At 38.8% G+C, this 20,906-nt stretch overlaps 1 protein-coding gene across 5 annotated transcripts in view; it reads left to right on the forward strand.

Moving 5' to 3' along the window:
* Positions 1-20,906, forward strand: part of GOLGA4 (golgin A4) — a 58,164-nt gene that overhangs the window by 23,787 nt on the left and 13,471 nt on the right. For 4 of the 5 annotated variants that reach the window (XM_081834707.1, XM_081834708.1, XM_081834709.1 and 1 more), the window contains 9 exons: positions 457-604; positions 7,484-7,662; positions 9,069-9,200; positions 10,600-10,755; positions 12,382-16,574; positions 17,763-17,884; positions 18,681-18,811; positions 18,995-19,108; positions 20,833-20,853. In XM_081834707.1, the coding sequence (XP_081690833.1) occupies positions 457-604; positions 7,484-7,662; positions 9,069-9,200; positions 10,600-10,755; positions 12,382-16,574; positions 17,763-17,884; positions 18,681-18,811; positions 18,995-19,108; positions 20,833-20,853 (5,196 nt within the window). The remainder of the gene's footprint in view (positions 1-456; positions 605-7,483; positions 7,663-9,068; positions 9,201-10,599; positions 10,756-12,381; positions 16,575-17,762; positions 17,885-18,680; positions 18,812-18,994; positions 19,109-20,832; positions 20,854-20,906) is intronic. The other variant, XM_081834710.1, reaches the window with a different exon arrangement.

Here is a 20,906-nt window from a genome sequence, read left to right on the forward strand (position 1 = left end):
ACTTTTGCCAGTTCCCTTCTCCCCCTGCAGCTGTCACCTCCAACACTGGTCTAGAGACTGTTCAAACAGGAAACCTCCAGAACAGATTGCATCTCTTCTCTTCTGCTGGGAGGAGCAAAGTCCATATCTAAGCCTGCTGTTGCTCTTCTTAATGGTCTTTGACTTGTCATAGATATGGGGCTGTGCATGCACATAATCAGAGTCTGAGGGTTGTTGTTGTTGTCTTTTTAAGTTCCACCAGTAATCTCCAGATCCTCTTTCCATCCTCTTGGTTATAGTTGCTGTATATTTGTCCAGTACTCGGTAGTGTTTTCTTCCTCACAATGCTTTTGCACTTTCTTCTAATGCAACAAAGAGGTGGGGAAGTTGCATAACAATAACTATGTCTTGTTTATGAGTGTGTGTATGTATGTTTCCACACAGCACCCTCCTTATCTGTAATTACCCATTTTATAGGGCATGGTAATAGCAGAAACCAAACGGCAAATGCATGAAACATTGGAAATGAAGGAGGAAGAAATTGCCCAGTTGCGTACTCGCGTCAAGCAGGTGGTTATGCAAGGTGAAGAGTTAAAAGAACAGAAGGAAAAGTCTGAAAAAGCTGGTAAGAAGTTGTGGTGATTGTTCCTTATCCAAGCAGGAAACATTTCTTTGGCATCATTTGTTTGCACTTTGTCACTAACTGTCGCAACACTAACACTAACTGTCCCATTTCCCTGGCCCATCAAAATTAACAACACTGCTTGACTAATGGTAGTGATAGTGCCTTGTGGAACTTGGTGGAAACCTGCAGCCATCCTTGCTCTACTCCCTCCTTATTTGCTTGTACAGAAATGAAAGAGGCAATAAGTTGGCAGACAAAACAGTTCCAACATTCCTCATTTATAACATAAACATGTTAGGGGGGAAATGCTCAACCCTATCATGGAATCAGAGCTGGCTAGGATGGTCCTCATAGATTTAAGCCACCTCATTCTGAATAATGTGCTTCTGCAATGCCTTACAAGTTGAAGGAGTTAGATCAGTAAGTTTGACAGCAAGTCCTGTGATGAGGAGTCACCTTACTTCTAAGTTCCACGCAGCAGCTAAAACTCTTGGCATTCAGTAGTAGTCATACCAATAGCTTAAGCATGAACTCACATGCTATGAAAAAGAGACACTCCATTCCTGCTAGTTAGTCTGACCTGATGTAGACACTGAATGGGACGCGGGTGGCGCTGTGGGTTAAACCACAGAGCCTAGGACTTGCCAATCAGAAGGTCGCGGTTCGAATCCCCGCGGCGGGGTGAGCTCCCGTTGCTTGGTCCCAGCTCCTGCCAACCTAGCATTTCGAAAGCACGTCAAAGTGCAAGTAGATAAATAGGTACCGCTCTGGTGGGAAGGTAAACGCCGTTTCCGTGCGCTGCTCTGGTTCGCCAGAAGCGGCCTAGTCATGCTGGCCACATGATCCGGAAGCTGTACACATGACTCCCTTGGCCAATAAAGTGAGATGAGTGCCGCAACCCCAGAGTCGGTCACGACTGGACCTAATGGTCAGGGGTCCCTTTACCTTTACCTTTACCTTTAGACACTAAATGTGGGGACAACGGGAGGATCTGTCTTTTGAGACCTGGTGCAGACTATCTGCAAGCCATGTTTTTCATATTGGAAGCAGCCTTATGAATGCACTTTCTTGCCTTCTCCATCCAGAGCACTTTACCTCTTCCCTTCTCTTCCCTGTATTAACCATGGTTATGCATTACAGGCGCTGCACGCCTTCCCCTCTGTTCCCGTACCTGTCCTGAAGGCTTGCGGTGGGGAGAAAAGCCCTTCTCCGCACCGCCAGCCTGGCAGGCGGTCTCCATAGGAACGCATTAATTGATTTTCAATGCATTCCTATGGGAAACCGTGCTTCGCAAGACGAAAAACTCGCAAGAAGAAAAAACTTGCAGAACGAATTAATTTCGTCTTGCGAGGCACCACTGTATATGTGCACTAAAGCTGTAGGTAAGCAGGGGTGGCCAACTCCCAAGAGGCTGCAATCTACTTTCTGAATTAAAATCTGGCAGTGATCTACCCCCGTTTTTGGGGGGTTCAGCTCAAAGTTGTTGAGCTTTTCCTAGGGGAGCCAAAGTTGTTGAGTTTCTGTGGGGGAAGCCAGTGATGTACCAGTGATCTACCGGTAGATCATGATCTACCTGTTGGCCATCCCTGGGTAATTCCAAATCATATTTCTATAACCATGGATTGCAACTATTTCAAGCCATGATTTTTGACTCAGGTTTACAAAGTAATTATGGTTTGTTAACCGGTGTTGACAGTGCAGTAGAAATTGCTCATGGGAAGAGATAATTGTGCAGCCATGAGGATGACTCATATTTGCAGCAGTACAGTTTTATGCCTGTATTTTCTGTGTTCTTAGTCACTCCACACATCCAACATCCTACCTCCAGACTTAGCATTTCTCTTTTCGCTTGTTAAACAGAAATAGTTAATCGTGGGGGAAATGGCAGATAAACAGAATGGAATGCAAAATGTTATCTTTTACAATTTTTTTGTTTTGATATAAAATGTTAGATAATACTTTACAGAGTTATTGCATCTATTTAATATTAAGGATAGATAACATTCGATATGCTTGTATATCTAAGTTGTTGAGAGACACAAAGATACCGCTTTAAGCCAAAGTCCTACTTGTTTTGATTTTTGTGAGTCAGTAGGTAGGATTGCGTCACCAGTGTTCAGATGTGATGGGCAAGTCATTGCAACAATTCTTGTAATAAATATATATAATAAAATATGCTTGGAATGCTAAACTTTGAAACTTAATGAAATAAAACCATAACAGTTCAGTTCATATGTCAGATTATTACTGCAGCTTTTCATTCTGTAATAATGAAAGTATTGTGTTAAAATCTCACTAAGCATCTTATTTTTGTGCATCCACACATGCCAATAAGTGAATCATGGTGCCTTTCCCAAGCCTTGTATGAACAGGATTGGGGTAAGGGATCTCTTACTTATATGACTCAACTGCTGCTTGCAGAGGGCTTTAGAAAGTAAATTCTGTGCTTCTCAGGCAATACCTAAAGTGAGTGCCTTCAGTTCAATGTATGGTAGTTAAATCTCTTAATGCCTTGGAATATTTGGCGTTGTTTTACAGCTCTTGGAAATTGGTTATGTTATAATAACTTGTACATTAATTTCTCATAATTCAAACTTTAGCATTTTACCAGTATTAAATATTCTGCACAAAACATTGTGAGGGTTCGCCAGTGTTTGGTCATGTAAAACAACCATTTCAAATAAATCCTTGTAATTGTTTTCCTTCTTTGCATAAAAGCTATTCCATTCATAGACAAGAAACTCTTTTATATATTCAGGTGCTTATTCAAAATCATTATTGGTGCAGGTTGCCTAAATGTAAGAGAATGTTGTTTTGACTAGATGATTTTTTTTGTTACAGTTCTGCACTTCCATTTCTTGCATACTTGTTGAAACAGACTAAATGAGTATTTCTTAGTCTGCATAATTTGGTTCCATGCTGCTATCTCCTGCTTTCACCACTAGATAGTGCCATAAGTTGAAGACATCAGTTAATATGGCATGAAAGACTTAAAAGAAAGAGGTAAAGATAGCTTTTATTGCACCAACTCTAGTTGTTTATGAAAATTTGTTGCAAGCTTTTGAACCACACCTAGGTATTTCATCAGAGCAAAAGCAAGGAGTTGGCTTATGGCTGGCACCACTTTTTTTAAAAAATGAAGAGTGTTTTAAAAATAATTGCAAATTGTGCTCATCATTTTCCTTCACCAGTTCCATTAGAGAAAAAGGATATGCTGTTGATCTCACAGAATACCACTCTGTGGCTCATAATGATGCAACACACCCTTGTATATGGCTGCCTTCATCTTTTTTGGCGCAACATCAATTCAGTTGCCAACATTCTGCAGCCTGGTAATGTTTCTTTTATCCCATGGAATCCCACAGAGTAGTCAAATAAATGTGATATTTTTCCCTGAAACACTCTGAGCCATGAGCTATCTCTTTGTCTGGCAAAAGTCAATTGAACCTTCTCTGAATCTTTATTTGTTAGTGCAAGGTGAGAAGCTAGGCTTTCATGTATAAAAACAGATAATTTATACTTCATCTTAAATCCCCTATAACTGATGGAGAACCTGTGTGCTCAACTTGCGTTCAACAGCTTGATAACTTGCTTTAAAACAGAGTTGGACCAGTAAAAGATACCATTCTTCTATAGTTCATTATTTCATAGAGAGACCATTTTGTGGAAACCCACAAAATGCATTTTTGAGAATATGAATGTAAGCTTGCTAGCTCAGGTGAAGCTCAACCCTTCCTTTCGCTCCTCTTCCATATCACAAACTCCTTTAAAAAAGTGATGACAGTTTTCACAAACAGCAGATTAGTTGATAAGCATGGCTTTCCACTGCACAGCTTTCTTCTGTGGAGAGAGGGGCAGTGAGATTTTTTCCCTACTGAAGTCAGTGGGTTGGATCTAGTCTAGAGAGTTAGTTGTACTTAACTTTTTGTAGCAATTTCAATAAGGACTATTTCCTGTTGAACGATTGGGACTTGGGTTGTGACTAACCCTTATCATTGATTGCAGTAAGGACCAAGAGCAGTTAAATTAAAAGTACATCTTTTAATTTTTAAAAAAAAATCTCTGCTGTCCTCACCTGCAGTCTGAAGGAGCACAGTCAAGAACTCTGGCTTACCATCTCATCTATTGTTTGTGGCTCGTAGCTTCAATTGCATTGGTGGCATTGCTTAGGAATGCCTTTAGCATTTGCCTTGAAAAACATTCATGTTTGCCCCAGAAAGCTACAATGTGATCAGTTCAGTGGAAGTGATTTATCATTGTGTACTTAGATTCATAGAAACACAGAATTGTAGAGTTGGATTTTGTCCAACCTTGTGCAGTGCAGGAATCACAGCTAAATAATCACTGACAAATTGCCACCCAACCTCTGTTTAAAAACCTCCAATGAAGGGGGAGCCCATCAACTTTGGAAGTACCCCATTCCACTGTCAAACAGCTCTTGCTTAGATTTCCTGTCAAGTGCAAATTGCAGAATATTCTCACACATTGATTACTATGAAACAGCTACGCTAGTATAACGGGGGCGAAAACCCACCTCTGTTTTACGATTTGGTTTTATAGCTTTGGTTTAACCAGACTCACTGAGTGAGTAAAAGGTTAACATGGACACCTGTTGTGTAACTTCATGAGTATACACAATCATTTGCAGCTGGCACCTGCCCCTTGTATTAGAATTAGCTACCTCAAATAGTAATGTTGTGTTTCTGCTTATGTGTTAGGATGCCTGAGATGCATAAAATTTTACTTTTAGAGAACAGAATGTGTTTCTGTGAAGTGCTGCTTCTTTGTGTTTTCATGCTTGCGTAGCTTTCTTCCTGGTGTCATGTGTTTGTATTTATGGTAATACAGCTGCATGTTGCTGGGTTTCTGCATTTGAGTAGTCATTCCTAGTCTTTACTGGAAAGTTTCTGTTCTTCCTGCCTGTGGGCCTGAATGTGTATTTCTTTTTCACCCATTTTACATTTCAAAAAGCTAAAAATAAATAAATAAATAAATAAAATGGCCTGTGCATTTTTGAACTCTGCCTTTTAGAAGGTAGCCCTTTGACACCTTAAATTCTGATTTATTGCACTATGAGGTTTCATTGCTCATCCTCCATCAGAGCTTAAGGGGAAAAGTGTGCATTGCAGTTGACACGCTGCTGCCACCCAAAATAGCATTCTCATGTTGAATCATTTCCTTTCCCCCTTTTAAAATTTAGCACCATTCTATGAGTGTCTACTCAGTAGTAAGACCCATTGAATTCAGTGGAGCTTACACCCAAATATAGGATTGCAGCCTTGACAGTGCTGTGACACTCCGCTAGACATTTGCAACCATAGCCCAGTAACAGCCAATGCTACTGCATATAGATAATTCATTAAAAGACAGAGAAGATGGGCAGTGCCATATTTTTAAATGCGGTAGTGCTAATGTTTGGATTATATGGGAGTTCCTAAATTTGTCCATTACTAGTATATGCTTATTTATGTTAGTACTTTGTGCTGAACATATGAAATGCACCTACATTTCAGTACAATGGGATTGATAAATATGTTCTGAAGTGTGCTGGAAGGCACACGGGGCCAAATCTCATGCTAATGTGGTAGAGCCTTCACAAAGGGCGTTAACGGCATCATTTTTCTATTGCAAAGTGTCTTTATGGAAGAGTCCCCCCATGTAGAAGAATGCAAATAGCTTTTTTAACAATTTAACCAATGTGGCAACTTCATCCCCCCCCCACTACTTGAGGATTTTACTATGCCAAAACAACAACATTGATAAAAATTCTTCAGTCATAACATTCAGTCATAACATTTTTTAATTATAAAATTACTTTTCATGTATTTAAAACAATCGTCATCCCACTTTTCTATCTTAAAAAGGGATAATCAAAGCAGCTAAGACACCAACTAAATTTACATAAAAGGAAGACTAAGAGAAGACCAGCATATAGTCGTATGCATAGTAAATAATCAGCAAGTTGCAATATTAATTATGCACTGCCCAGACTTGGTTCACATATAACATTATGCCAAACTGTGGCTTAGGTTGACATGAGCAAGCTTGCTGATGCACAGAGCAAAAATATCAGCTGTTTTGCTTCCCTCCTGTTGCTGCAGTAATACTGAGAGCTAAATCACCATTTTTTTAGCATTATGTGTGAATCCAGGCTTATGGTTTGTCTCATTCCAAATAAACTATGAGTTGTAACCAGCTGTTATTTGCTTACCACTCATCGTTTCTTTGGAAACGACAACCTGTGGTTTAGATTTGCATGTAATGCCAAAGCAAACCATGACTTGGCTTCTGGTAGTGCAACAGGCTCACAGGAGGAACAAAGTGGCTGTGATTTTTGCTTGTTCACACTTATCCATGGTTGGATTTAGTGTTATGTGCTGATGAAAGTAGTGTTCTGACCTGTCTCCTAGAGAGCTAAAACAAGGACACCAATTGAGCTGTAATGAAGTTTAAAGAAACTGTATAAAAGTTAAATGGCAGTATAGTTATTCACTGTTCTAATGCAAATAAGCTGCTCTTAGGATTACACGAGTGCAGGCATTCCAGACATTCTTATAGACGCCTGAGAATTGCTATGCAGTCATGAGTGAAAAGGGAATTTCTGTTGAATTACCTCTTCTATACAATATTCTTTTTCAATTTATTTTAAGGGTTGAGATGTTTGACACTAAGCAGGAAGCAGAACCTAGTCCCTTGATTTCTGAGTTTTATTTTGTTGACATAATAGTAAATGCTTGCCTTTCCAGGCTGACTTCATGATTTCTCTTTAGCTAGGTTATTCAGTGAGAATATGGCCTACATATGGTAATTTTACTTTGTCTAGAGTTTCTGCCATGTTAAACCATACATATAACCTCTTCTTTTTCTTGTTTTCTGCAGCATTTGAAGAGCTTGAGAAGGCTCTCAGTGCAGCCCAAAGGACTGAAGAAGCACGCAAGAAACTGCAAGCAGAAATGGATGAAAGGATCAAGGCAGTAGAAAAGGCAAGCGAGGAAGAGCGTGTGAGCCTTCAACAGGAATTAACAAGGGTGAAGCAGGAGGTGGTTAATATTATGAAGGTAAATGCTAGATCTTCTGTAAGGTAAACTGCAGAGATAAGGTAACAATTCACATTGAAATCAGAATATATCATGTTAATACTGGCAGAGTTCAATCTTCCCTTGTTGGGGGGGGGGTGTATGGGTGAATAAAAGTGCAGTATACAGTGGAACGGGACGTGGGTGGTGCTGAGGGTTAAACCACAGAGCCTAGGACTTGCCGATCAGAGAGGTCGGCGGTTCAAATCCCCGCGACGGGGTGAGCTCCCGTTGTTTGGTCCCTGCTCCTGCCAACCTAGCAGTTCGAAAGCACGTCAAAGTGCAAGTAGGTAAGCGGGAAGGTAAACAGCGTTTCTGTGCACTGCTCTGGTTCGCCAGAAGCAGCTTAGTCATGCTGGCCACATGACCTGGAAGCTGTACGCCGGCTCCCTTGGCCAATAAAGCCAGATGAGTGCTGCAACCCCAGAGTCGGTCACAACTGGTCCTAATGGTCAGGGGTCCCTTTACCTTTATACAGTGGAACCTCGGGTTGGTTTTGCAGCAGGATCCGTGCGGGAGGCACGTTCACAACCCACAGTGCCGCGTCACGCAGGTCGCGATTTGGCAGTTCTGCGCATGCGCAAGCGCCAAAACCCAGAAGTAACTCGTTCCGGTATTTCTGAGTTCAGCACGGTGCACAACCCTGAAGCGTAACCTGAAGCGCCTGTAACCCGAGGTACCACTGTACTAAGAATCTGATAATAAATCAATCTTGCAGCTTTACACTGTTCCATTAAAGCCTTGTTTAACACACAAAAGAATTTGTGTGTTTAATCATGCCACTTTCTCTGCTGCAGAACCAAAATATGGATAGGAATTGTTTGAATCTCTGTAAGGTAGAAAAGGTATATGGATTCTGTAGTATTGTGTTGAACCTGGCTGCTAGGCAACACCCAGAAATATATGACTAAGGTTGTAATGCTATACATACTTATCTGGGAGTTAACTCCATTGTATGCAGCTATTACTGCTGAGTAAATATTAATAGGATTGCACTGTTTGGCTGTAGTTCTATGCATGCATACTTTGAAGTAAGGCCCATTGGATTCAGTGGGACTTCTGAGTAAGCATAATTAGAATTGTACTCTTAAAGGCCTATTAAAAACTGAATGGGAAGATGCGAGTCATTCATAGTGCAATTCTCTGCATCTCTGCCTCTTTGAGGTGAATGGGACTTATTCCTTAGTAAATGTAGATAGAATTGCAGATGTGAACTGGAACTCTTTTGGATCTTTTATTTTTTAAAAAAAGCACCAAATAGCATTTCTTGCAAGAAAGCCATCTGTTTAGTCACATTTTTGTTCTTTATTTCATTTCTCTTTGATCAATAATATAGAAGCACCTTTGTTTCTTGGGTAACATCAGACGTGTGCCTTTCAAATTTGCAGAAATCTTCAGAAGAACGAATTACCGAACTAGAAAAGTTACATAAAAGGGAATTGGCTAGCAAAGAACAGATATTAAATGATAGATTACGGGCTCAAGACCAGGCGTTTCAGGAACAAATGAAAACAGCTCTTGTAAGTGTCTCTTAAGAGCCAGATGGGTCTGGTGTGTCTATACGTGTGTTTGTGATGATGAATAAAGCTAAGTATGAATAGGAGAACTTGGTGCATAAAGATGCATTTGGATGTATATCTGGGAATCTACAGACCAAGTGAATAATAACACCTATTTATTTAAAATATGTACATATATGCACACCACCCTTCAGCAATTTCTAAAATAAAATGCAATAAGTAAGTTCATGTTAATCAAGAACACAACAATGCATTAAAAAGTTTGGGAGAATGGAATGTTGGTGCTTGGTGTCAAAAGGATAACAATGGAAGTAAATGGTAGGCCTCCCTGGGAGAGGAATTCTACAAATGGGATCCCACAGTTTCTTACCTCCAGAAATTTGGGGCATCTGGAGGAGAGCCTCTGAAAATGGCCTCAATATACTGGCAGATTGGTATGGGACCAGTGTCCTAAACTCTAGAAGGATTTAAAGATGAGCACCAGGATTTTCAGTTGTGCTTGGAAACTAGCAAGAAGCTAGTGCTTTCGGTATTGCTGGGATACCTTCCTGCTGACTTGTCCCAGTCAGTAGTCAGGACCCTGTACTTTGAACAAACTCAGTAGTTTTTTAAATAGTTTTCAAGGGTAACTGCACATGCAGTACATTACAGTAACCAATCCTAGATGTTCTAGACATTCCTGTAATATAAAGAGGAACTTCTGAACTTTTGACACGTTTTGGAGAGTTTGCCTATCTGTTCTAAATGCTTCCTTTTTCTTTCTCCCGCAACCCTTTTTAGGTAGTTTGCTTGGTTTAAACATATACCTGAAACATAATGTATGGAAATGGGTTTCCAGATAAGAGTTTCCAGACAGAACTTGTCCATATTTCATTGTGTTGTGTAACTGAAAAGGCAGTCTTTTTTATCCAGTCACCTTTACTCAAGTGTTTGCAAATGCACATATTAGTAAGCTGAACTGTGTTTGGTTGAAGGCTCCCTGTATACTATGGAACAAATGTGCTTGCATCCCTATCGATGGATAGGTAGAGTCAGGGAATTATGCTGAGGAAAAGGTTACAGAGTTTTGACATGGAAGCTTTTCCCTTAGACCCTGTTACTGCTGGTCATGCATGTATGTAAGGTTAGATAAGGACTAATAGATTAATTCTAAATCTAGATTATTGCTGCTATTTCTTCATTTTCTGCACACAGAAACTTCACTTTCAGATTCTTTACAGTTACATGAAAAATATAAAATTATAAGGTTCTTTGTGGACTTTTAATCTGTTTGTGTGATATCCACTTTTTAAAAAAAATCTACGAGCAAGAATTAAAATAGATAATACTCCTAGTGCTGCTGATAGATCAGTGACTTTATGGTACTTTCTTTTTTAAAAAGTCATAATTCTTGACACAGGAAAAGTGCCAGAGTGAACACTTACAGACTACACAAGAAAAGGAACAACAGGAATCGTTAGCCCTAGAAGAACTGGAACTGCAGAAAAAAGCAATTCAGTTGGAATGTGACAGAAAACTAGAGGACATGCAGCAAGAAATAGAAACCTACAAAACCGTGAGTAAAAGATTTCGAACATTGGACTCCTTTTTTATATTGCACAAACCTAAAATATAAACTGCATATGAGGGGTATGCATACCTATAATTGCGTCTAATGAGAGAAATTTAGGAAGGGTGCTTGGCCCCAAAGGGCATGGGTGTTTATTATTATTATTATTACATTTTATTATTTATATGCCACCCATCTGATTGGGTTGCCCCAGCCATTCTGGGCGGCTCCCAACAGAATATTAAAAACATAATGCGATTCATGAGAAAGATTGTGAAATCAGTTGAGGCAAACAACAAAGGGGGCAGAAACTTTTATTTGAGCCTAACATAGTGTCTCTAAATAGATATGTTGCAGCAGGAGAAGAATAACCTAGCCTCATATTCTCCTGTTTCATCTTTCCTTGCCTTCCTCTTCCACATGCCTTGGTGGTCTTAGAAACAGAACATAGGAGGCATATGATGTTCATCCTTACATTAATTATCACGATTCGTGTTTGGGAGTCAGCTACACAACTTTCTCTTTGTACAAGCTACTGCTTTGTTAGATGCCCTTTTCCAGGAGCTTTAAATGATTCGGTAGGTGAATGTGACCATTCCCCTCTAATTCAAGAATAGCCAATCACTTAGTTCCAAGAACCTGTATACCTTGTAACCTAGGTACGTGTGCCCTAGGCCATGTGGAAGTGGGGTGGAGACACAATGTCAAAAGCAGTGTGTAAGTCTGTTGTGCTGATTTTAATCTGACAGGCATGCTATGCAGTTGATAATGCCATGCCTCTTATGCCTTTATGTACTGTTGTGGGTGATTTTACAGGGAGGCAGGAGGAAAGGGCCAAATACTGCATTGTGGTACTTAACTGACCATCACTTGGCTCAGTCTAAGGCCAAAGTTAGCTCTTTTGAGGAAATATTTTGTTAAGGACTTTCTTATCTTACTCACACTACGAAGATTCAAATTGCAGTGGTGCCTCGCAAGACGAAATTAATTCGTTCCACGAGTTGCTTCGTCTTGCGATTTTTTCGTCTTGCGGAGTGCGGATTCCCCAGGTATTAACGGCTTTAAGAAAAAGGAAGCAAACTCACAAGATGTTTTCGTCTTGCGAAGCAAGTCCATAGGGAAATTCGTCTTGCGAAGCACCTCGAAAAACGGAAAACCCTTTCGTCTAGCGAGTTTTTCGTCTAGTGAGGCATTCGTCTTGCGGGGAACCACTGTGTTCTTATTATTCATTGTGATGGAATTTGAGAACCCCCCCCTTGCTCTTTGACTTTATTCCACTTTAATGAGAAAAGTATGTAATGGTTCTGGAAGTTTTTCTCAGCTTTGGGTCCAGTAATATTTCCCCATTCTCCTTCTGTACATCAAGGCTATATAAAATTGGCACCTATTAAGGGTGCAATCCAGCCAAAGTTCAGTACTTTGGAGTTCTATTGATTCACATGGGAGGCAGCGGAGCATATGTTTAATGCGCCCATCATTGGGATTTGAAAGTACTTAATTTTGGATGGATTATGTCATAATGTTTTGAAATGTATAGCTCATAGTAGTAATTTCATTAAAGTATTATATTCAAGTAGGAGTCAGTCACAGAAAAAGGGATTGATGATATTTTTCAACCAATCTTTTAAACAGAGAATTCTAGAATTGGAAAGTTCCCTTCCAAAGTGTTCGCAGAATGACCGCCAGTTGGAGGAACTGACTGCTCAAATAGAATCAGAAAACAACAGGCACAATAAAGAAATCACTGCCATGGTTGAAAAACATAGAGAAGAGCTTGAGGATGTGAAACGGCAAGAACAACAAGTTTGGGCAGAAAAACTTGATACATTAAGACTGCAGAAGCAGTCGGAAATGGACAAATTGAAAATGCAGCTTGATGAAGTGACTAAAGTATTGAAAGAGAAAGAGACTCAATTTCACGGCCATATAGAAGAGATGAATGAAAAAACTTTAGAAAAGCTTGATGTGAAACAAACCGAGCTAGAAGCACTCTCTTCTGAGTTATCAGACACATTAAAAATTCGTCAAGATCTTGAACGGCGTTTGTCGATATTAAAAGATGATGCAGATAAAGCAAAGCTAGAGTTTGAGGGAAAGCTGGAGCAACAGAAGAATCATCATAAGGAACAAGTTGAAACTATCTTTAAAGATAAGGAAGTCATGGAGAAAACATTCAAAGATGAAATTAGTCAACTCAAGCTACTCTTGGAAGAAAAAGAGAAATGCCAAGTGGAATTGGAAGAGCATTTGAAAACACTGAAGGAATCTCTTAGAAAGGCTGAAATTGAATGCAAAGAAAAGTCTACTGAACTAGATGGCCTTTTTCAGTCCAAGGAGAGCATGGCCAGAGAACAAGCAAGCATTTACGAACAAAAGTTAATAGATTTGCAGCAAAAGCTGGGAAATGTAGACGCTGAAAAGTCACGTCTTGATGAACAGGTTGTAAAAACCGAAGCTGAACTGAATGAACTCAAAGCTGAATTAAAGGTTCAGATATCCGAGGTACGTGATCTGAAATGTGAACTTGAGGAGCAAAAGAAAGAAAATATGCAGAAAGTGTCATCTCTGACAGAACAGCATGAATCACAGTTAAGAGATCTTAGAGAAGAGGTAAATCGGGCAAAGAGTCATTTTACTGATAAGGAAAAGGAGCTTGAACAAACAAAGGGGCTATTGAATCAACAAATTGAGAAACTTGGACAGCAGCTATCAGCCAAAGAGGCAGAAATTAGTGCTTTAAAGAGTGAATATGAAATCAGATTTAAGCAACAAGAGACACAAATGGAGAAAGTTAAAGGAAAATCCAAGGAAATGCAGGAGAGATTCAAGAAGCAACTTTCAGAGCAGGAAGCAAAACTCAAAAAGGAGATGGAGAATAAACAGTTGGAATTTAGTCAGAAAGAGAAGCAATTCAATGCAAAAATGCTGGAAATGGCCCATGCCAGTTCAACTGGAATTGATGATGCTGTGTCAAAACTGGAGAAGAATCAGAAGGAACAACTAGAAAGCCTGCTTGAAGCTCACAAACAAGAACTAGAAGAAGTTGTCCAAACCTGGGAGAAGAAGCTGAGTCAGCTGGCTGAAGAACTTGGAGAAAAGCATGAAATAGAGTTGCAAGAAAAAGATCAAGAAGTAGGAGACCTGAAACAGAAACTGGCCACCTTCAGTATTGAAAGGGAGGACAGAAATGCAGATATTACTCGGTTAAAGAATGAACAGACAGAGAGGGACAAATTGTTGAATGAGTTGCAAGAACAGCTACAGCAAACATTAGCTCAAGTGACAGTTTTGACGCAGAGAGAAACTGATTTGAAAAAGCAACTTGAGAAACTAGAGGATGACCTTAGTTTGTCTCTGAAGGAGAAGATAGAAGTCCAGGAACAGCTTAGTGAAGTAAAAGCAGTAGGAGAAAAAGAGAAGAACAAAGTTGGTGAGCTGGCAGAGAAGTTGAAAACATATGATGAACAACTCAAGGCCCTGAAATTGTCACATTCTAAAGAGTGTGAAGATTATGAGAAAAAACTGGAGGACAAACATTTGGAGCTTCAACAAAAAAAAGCGGAATTTGAGAAGTTTGCAAGGGATATAGCTACACAACTAGAGGATTACCGGCAGAAAGCAGAATCTTTCCTAGAAATAAAAATCACTGAACTGCTTGAGAAATGCAATGAAAAAATTTCTTCGGCAATTTCTAGAGTTGTACACTGTCACAATTGCACAACAAAAATAAAAGAAGCAATATTAATTAAAACCTGTAAAATTCCTGACCTAGAAGCTCAACTTAAGCAAATAAGAGAGAGTCGTGATACTTTAACCAGCTGTTTCAAAGAATCAAAACAACACTTGCAAGAAAAGGAAAACTTGATAATGTCTCTGAAAGTGGATATTGACAGACTCGTGACAGAAAAAGAGCAATTGCAAAAAGAAGGAGGACACCAGCAGGAAGCAGCAACAGAGAAAGAAACTTTCATCACACAGTTGAAGAAAGAATTGTCTGAACATATTAATGCTGTCACTTCTCTGAAGGAGGAGCTAAATGAAAAGAAGGCAGAGATCACTGATCTTAACAAGCTTGTCAGTGAGTTAAATCTCAAGCTTGAAATCGACAAATCAGAAAAAGATGCTGCCACAACTCAGTTAAACAAGCAACACAAAGAAAATCGACTTCAGCTGTTGAATGAGGTGCAAGAATTGTCTTCCAGAATTGAAACACTGAGTCAGGAAAAAGCAACTGCTCTTGAACAGGTAGACCACTGGATGAACAAGATGTCAGAGTGGAAGAAGAAAGCCCAGTCAAGATTTACACAGAATCATAACACAATTAAAGAATTACAAAACAAAGTTGAACTGAGTAATAACCAAGCTATCGAAAAAGAAGAGGAATTGAATAAAATTAAGGAAGTGTGTGATAAGCAAACCAAGCACATAGAACATTTGAAAGGCTTACTGGAACAAAAGCAGATTAGAAGAGAAAAACAAGAGTCTGATTTGGTTGCCGAGTTAAAAATCCATACAGCAAGAATTGCTGAGCTAGAAGAACACATCACTCGGAAAACAGCAGAAAATGATTCCTTAATGGACGAACTCAAAAGACACAATGAGCAGAACAGAGAGCAAAAAGAGCTGGCACAAGAGCTTCAACAAGCTCAGGTGGCAGTTATGGAAAAGGATAAAAGGCTTAAAGAGATGGAACAAGAAGTACTACTTTTTGAAAAGAAAATGCAGACCATGGAAGTTGACCTTGGGGAAAAATCAAAAGAATTTGAAGAAACAAAAGTGGCTTTAATGAAAAGCAAAGAGGAAGAATTAAAGTCTTTGGAAGAGAGGCTTACTTCAGAAACCACTGCTAAAATAGGAGACCTGAAAAAAAAGGCTGAACAAAAAATTGCTTCTATTAGGAAGCAACTGACATCTCAAATGGAAGAAAGGGAACAGCAATATAGACAAGACATGGAACAGCAGTTAAAGCAAAAATTGCAAGACAAAGAAGACAAGATTACGTATTTAGAAGACAAAATTAGATCAATCAGTTCTGAGTTAGAAAAGGAGATGATACAGAAGGTAGAAACCTTAAAAGTTTCCACAGAACAAGACAAAGTATGTGCATTAGGGGACATGCAACAGATGTATGAATTAAAAATAGATGGTTTACAAAAAGATTTATTGGAAAAGGAGAGACAGCTAAAGATGTATGACGAGGAACAAAAAGCAAGTAGTGTTTCAAAGCTAGAGGCTCAGCATCAACATGAAGAACTCTGTAAAAAGGAGCAAGAAGACCTTGAAAAGCTTCAACAAGCACTTGAGGAGCAAATTAAGAAGCATGCAGCTATCCAAGAAGAACTGAAAACCAAAGAACAAAAAGAGCAAAATATGGAGGGTATGATTAAAGACTTGCAAGAAAAGCTGCAAGAAAAGGAGGGAGAGAGGCAGTCTTTGCAACAAAAGATACACAGTTTGGATGAGACTTTAACAAAAGAGAGAGAACTAAACAGAATTGAGATGGGGGATACTATTTCAAAACACGATGAAAATTTGCAGGGACTCCAACAGCAGCTGGAGGAAAGAAATGGCCTTATAAAAGACTTGAAAGAAAGCACAGAAGAAAAGAGTAGATCAGTCCTTGAGCTTCAGAAACTGCTTGATGATCTGCACATTGAGCAAAAGGATTTGCAAGCTAAAGTGGAGGAGACTGAGCGGGAGAAACAGAAACTTGCCAAAGATGTGAGTAGGCTACAGAAGGATTTGCGTATCCTGCGGAAGGAACATCAGCAGGAGCTGGAGATAATGAAAAAAGAATCGGTAGAAGAAATGGAACAAAAAATAAAGTAAGTTCTAGTAGTAGTCTGTAAAATTTCCAGTAAGCACCTGCATGAGCAGTAACATTGTATAAAATAAGAAAAGTTGACATTACATAACATAATTGCTTAGTATATGAAACCTCTATTATTCATAATCAGCATTGGCAGAATAAATCCTTCAAATTCATAGCAAATCATATGGAAAACTAGTCTTTGGCTGCATTTGGGCAATTGTAACTCCAGTTAAAAAACTTCAAGTGAACCTTATACTCTGCCCTCAGTACACAAGCTCCTTTGTCTCACTTTAATAATCAAACCAAGAAGTCTCTAACCCTACTTTCCCATTTATCCAAATTTAATATTCTGGCTTGTTCCAAAGCTGAAAACAATGATTTCCTGGTTTGGATGCAGTTGGAAACTACAGTCATACCTTGGGTTGCGAACGCTCTGGGTTGCGCATTTTCGGGTTGTGGACCATGCTGAACCCGGAAGTGCTGGAACAGGTTACTTCCGGGTTTCAATCCTCGTGCATGTGCAGAAGCACAAAATGAAGTCATGCCATGCACAGAAGCGCCAAATTGTGCTACGCGCGTGCGCAGACGCTGCGCTTTAGGCTGTGAACACTGCGGGTTGCGAACGTGCCTCCCGCACAGATCACATTCGCAACCCGAGGTATGACTGTATAGCAGCTGGAAAATTAGTCGTTTCCTGGTTTCATTTCACATGCCTCAAAGTGGAAGATTCCTGGGTCTACATCTTTGTCCTACATTGTCCTAAAAGCCTTAGGAGCTTACAGGTCAAATCTCAGGTTATGTTTACATGGTGTAATTAAATTATTTCATTTACCCTAACAAAATTAATTGGATTTGTACAAACTGCACCTGGAGCAAATCCTCCTTTTTATAGCCTTATCTGGACACATTTTTCAGTTATCATTGTTAGATGAAATTTTATCCTCAGTACGTTTTCACAAAAAGTTTATTTGGTAACATTTTTCTTAATGAATTTTTCCCCTCTTTTCAGTAACTATTGTCTCAATCATACAAATAACCATAGAAATATAAAGAAAAACTGTTAGTGAAAGCCATTTATTTTAACACTTGGGCAGGCTCTCAGATCTCTCTGTTGGAAATTAATATGCTTTTTTGCTTTACTTTTGAATTGCCATATCTGCCCTAGAAAATCTGGACTTATTATTTTGCTGTACCTTTATAGATATGAACAGGAGGACATTGAATTGAAGCACAACTCCACATTAAAGCAGTTGATGAGGGAATTCAATACCCAGATGGCACAAAAGGACCAAGAAATAGAAACAGCCGTAAAAGAAACAATCAGTGAGTTGGAACAGTATCTTGTGTTGATTTTAAATGGCTATATCTCTTGTAAATTCAATCATCAGATCCATTCCTATAAGATCAATTTAGAAGAAAGAACACCCATAGAGAGAACAGTCAGGGGCATGATAACAAGCCTTGAATTCCCCTCTATTCTAGCCCTAGATTCGAATGTTCATGTAATACTGTATCTTTTGGAATTTATACTACTGTATGTATTAACACAAACCCATAAATTTAATGTAAAATATATTAATTTTTCATATATATCTGATAATAAATTGTATCAATAAGTTAACAAGTGTGAATTTCAGATAGTTTGAAAGTACCATAACATCTGTGTAGTTTTTTAGTAAGAATTAGGCATTCAATGGCTCTGTATAGGAGTGGGGAGTTCCAACTGTTCTAATAGCTGTAAAAAATAAAAGTAGAGAAAGAAGAGGTGATAGATAAGCAGTAAAACCTTTGAGTGAAGTTTAATTCATTGCTTACTACTCAAAGCATAATCTTGCCTACAGATTTTAACATGATACTGGCTTGTTTGACCCAACCTACTCTAGTGTGAAAGAAGACACCTTGTATGCCAAAATAAGAAAAGGAATATGTTATCAATTATGTTTTGACATGTCGACATCTCATTAGATTCTAATAGCGTTTTTTTAATGATTCTTCTTTAGAGTTTCTTCTTTTACTGTAGTATTCATTTTTTTGAATGTATCTAGAATGTATTCCTGCTAATTCAATTAAAATAGCATCCCAGTTAAAATATATAAACACCGTTGACCATTTTTCACAGGTAAAGCTCAAGAGGTTGAATCTGAACTCATAGAAAGTCATCACGCAGAGATAACTCAGTTACATAAAAAGTTGCTAGAAAAAGATGATGACCTACAAAGGACAGTGAAAAAGTACGAAGAAATCCTTGAGGTATATATGGTATTGCTTGTTTTTGCGTTTCTAAAAGTCAGAGTGCAGTTTCATCCAGTATTCATGTATAATTCAGTACTTTCGCAGCTAAAGTTCTTGTAGCTAAAGCTGATGGAAGCCAGATTGTCTCCTAATTGTGAAGTATATAAAGTAATGGTTTTATTTATTTATTTTGTTCTGAAGACTCGAGAAGAAGAAATGACAGAAAAAGTAAATGAGCTTCAGAACCAGCTGGAGAAATTGCAGGAGGAGTACAAACAAAGACTGGCAGATGAAGAAAGCTGGAACAGTGGTGAAGTAAGTTAGAAAACATTATTTTACAAATTTTTACTTAGGAATTTATTGTGGTTCTTAGCTTGTATCTTAGTTTACCTTCATTGGTAAAGGGGCTTGGCTGTTTTTTATCTTTTATTGCCACAGTTGTCTCTCACGTTTGAAGCAATTGCTGTTCTATGCTACAGAGGCAAATAATATTAATTGTGGAAACTGATCTATTCTTAGATATCTTAGTTTTATTTCAGTAGTAAATCAGTTAGTCATATATACAGTTGGTTCAAGACTAAGTTAGTTGCACTTGGTTTCCTTTGAAATTAGAGAGATTGGGAAATAAGCGACAGCATTCAATGAAGCTATACTCAGAGTTGACCCATTGAATTTAATGAATATAACTGTAAATTAGGTTGATTAATTTCAGTGGGTCTACCCTGAGTAAGACATAGTTGAATACCACCCAAGCACTTTGGTCACGCATGTGATTAGAACCACATCACATACGTGCAGCTAGCTGTGGATATGAAGGCTAACATGGTCCGTTCAGGTGCTGAGGACCACATCATCTGGAGGTGCTAGTAAGGAGCAGGATTCCAGCCCCACCTGCTCCCGACAACTGATGGTGCTCTATTCCCAGAAAATGCTACAGTCAGAATTGGAGGGTTCGGTGGCGCAAGCTTGCAGATTGGCTTGGAGTTTGCTTACCATAAGTATGTCAGTTCCATAGGGATGGATAAGTACATGACAGCATTGCCATGTCTGAGAAGCCATTCATCCAGCTATTTTATGCTGCGAGTTCACTGTTCGGCTGTCGAAATCCAGGGTTCAATCACCCTAAATGGAGAGCGTAAAAGCCCTGGAGCTACAACCAATGTGTCAAGTGCTGCAGGCTAATTATTGCCTATGAACTGGGATCACATACCACCTGCTATAGTAGTGCAGAGAGAATGAATAGCTTTGGGACCATCTCCTAACATGCAAATAAAAATCAAGTTCTGTATGTGCCTAACCCGCCCCACCCCTCAATCGTTTGGTTGAAACCCTCATCTCCTAAGACGAGAGTCGGCATCCTGGGGTGGAAAAAATATTTCACACCTTTTATTGCTCACATTTGAAACTGCGTGTTCAGATTGCCCTTTACCCATATATTATATATGTTGTATTTTATCCTTTTGAATAGTGGGATTACAATTTAGTGTCACAATTTAACCAAAGTTTGTAGTTTCTTTGATAATGTCCTTTTGCAGCCATTTATGTACCCTCCTGTGTCATTAATTTAAAATGGGCTGTAAGTTCATGTAATGACCGTGGGAAAAAACCCAGTCTTCATGGCTCTCAACTAATAGAGATTATGATGAAAGCAAATTGTTCACAAGAAAACATGTATATTACTTATTTAGGAATTCATTTAATAGTTACTTAAGTCTCTCGTTTGAATAGTTTCTTTGTACCACTTAGATTTATTTCAAGCTGTATTTTGGGTGTGACTAAGCTATTTTAATTATTTGTGCTCCTCAAAACTGCTTTTATGTGATAAAAAAATTGCAGGACAAATTTCTTTGTACCAAATAGTAATATATACCATCTCAGATTTTGCAATAAGATTATGAATCAGAGAAATAGATAATGGAGAGTTAATCAGGAATTAATGGCAATTCATATGGATGAAAAATTTCCTGCAGTGCTTTTTGTTTTATTTGGCAGGGTATGAAGCAAATGCATTTTATTAAATGTTCATTTTTCTGTTTTAGGTAACAATAGCTGAACTTCAGGTAAGATTGGCTTCATCTTTACCACTAGCATAATGTCAATTTTTCCTTTGATG

This window comes from Podarcis erhardii, assembly GCF_964252035.2.
Source record: "Podarcis erhardii genome assembly, chromosome: 12".
NCBI lineage: Eukaryota > Metazoa > Chordata > Lepidosauria > Squamata > Lacertidae > Podarcis > Podarcis erhardii.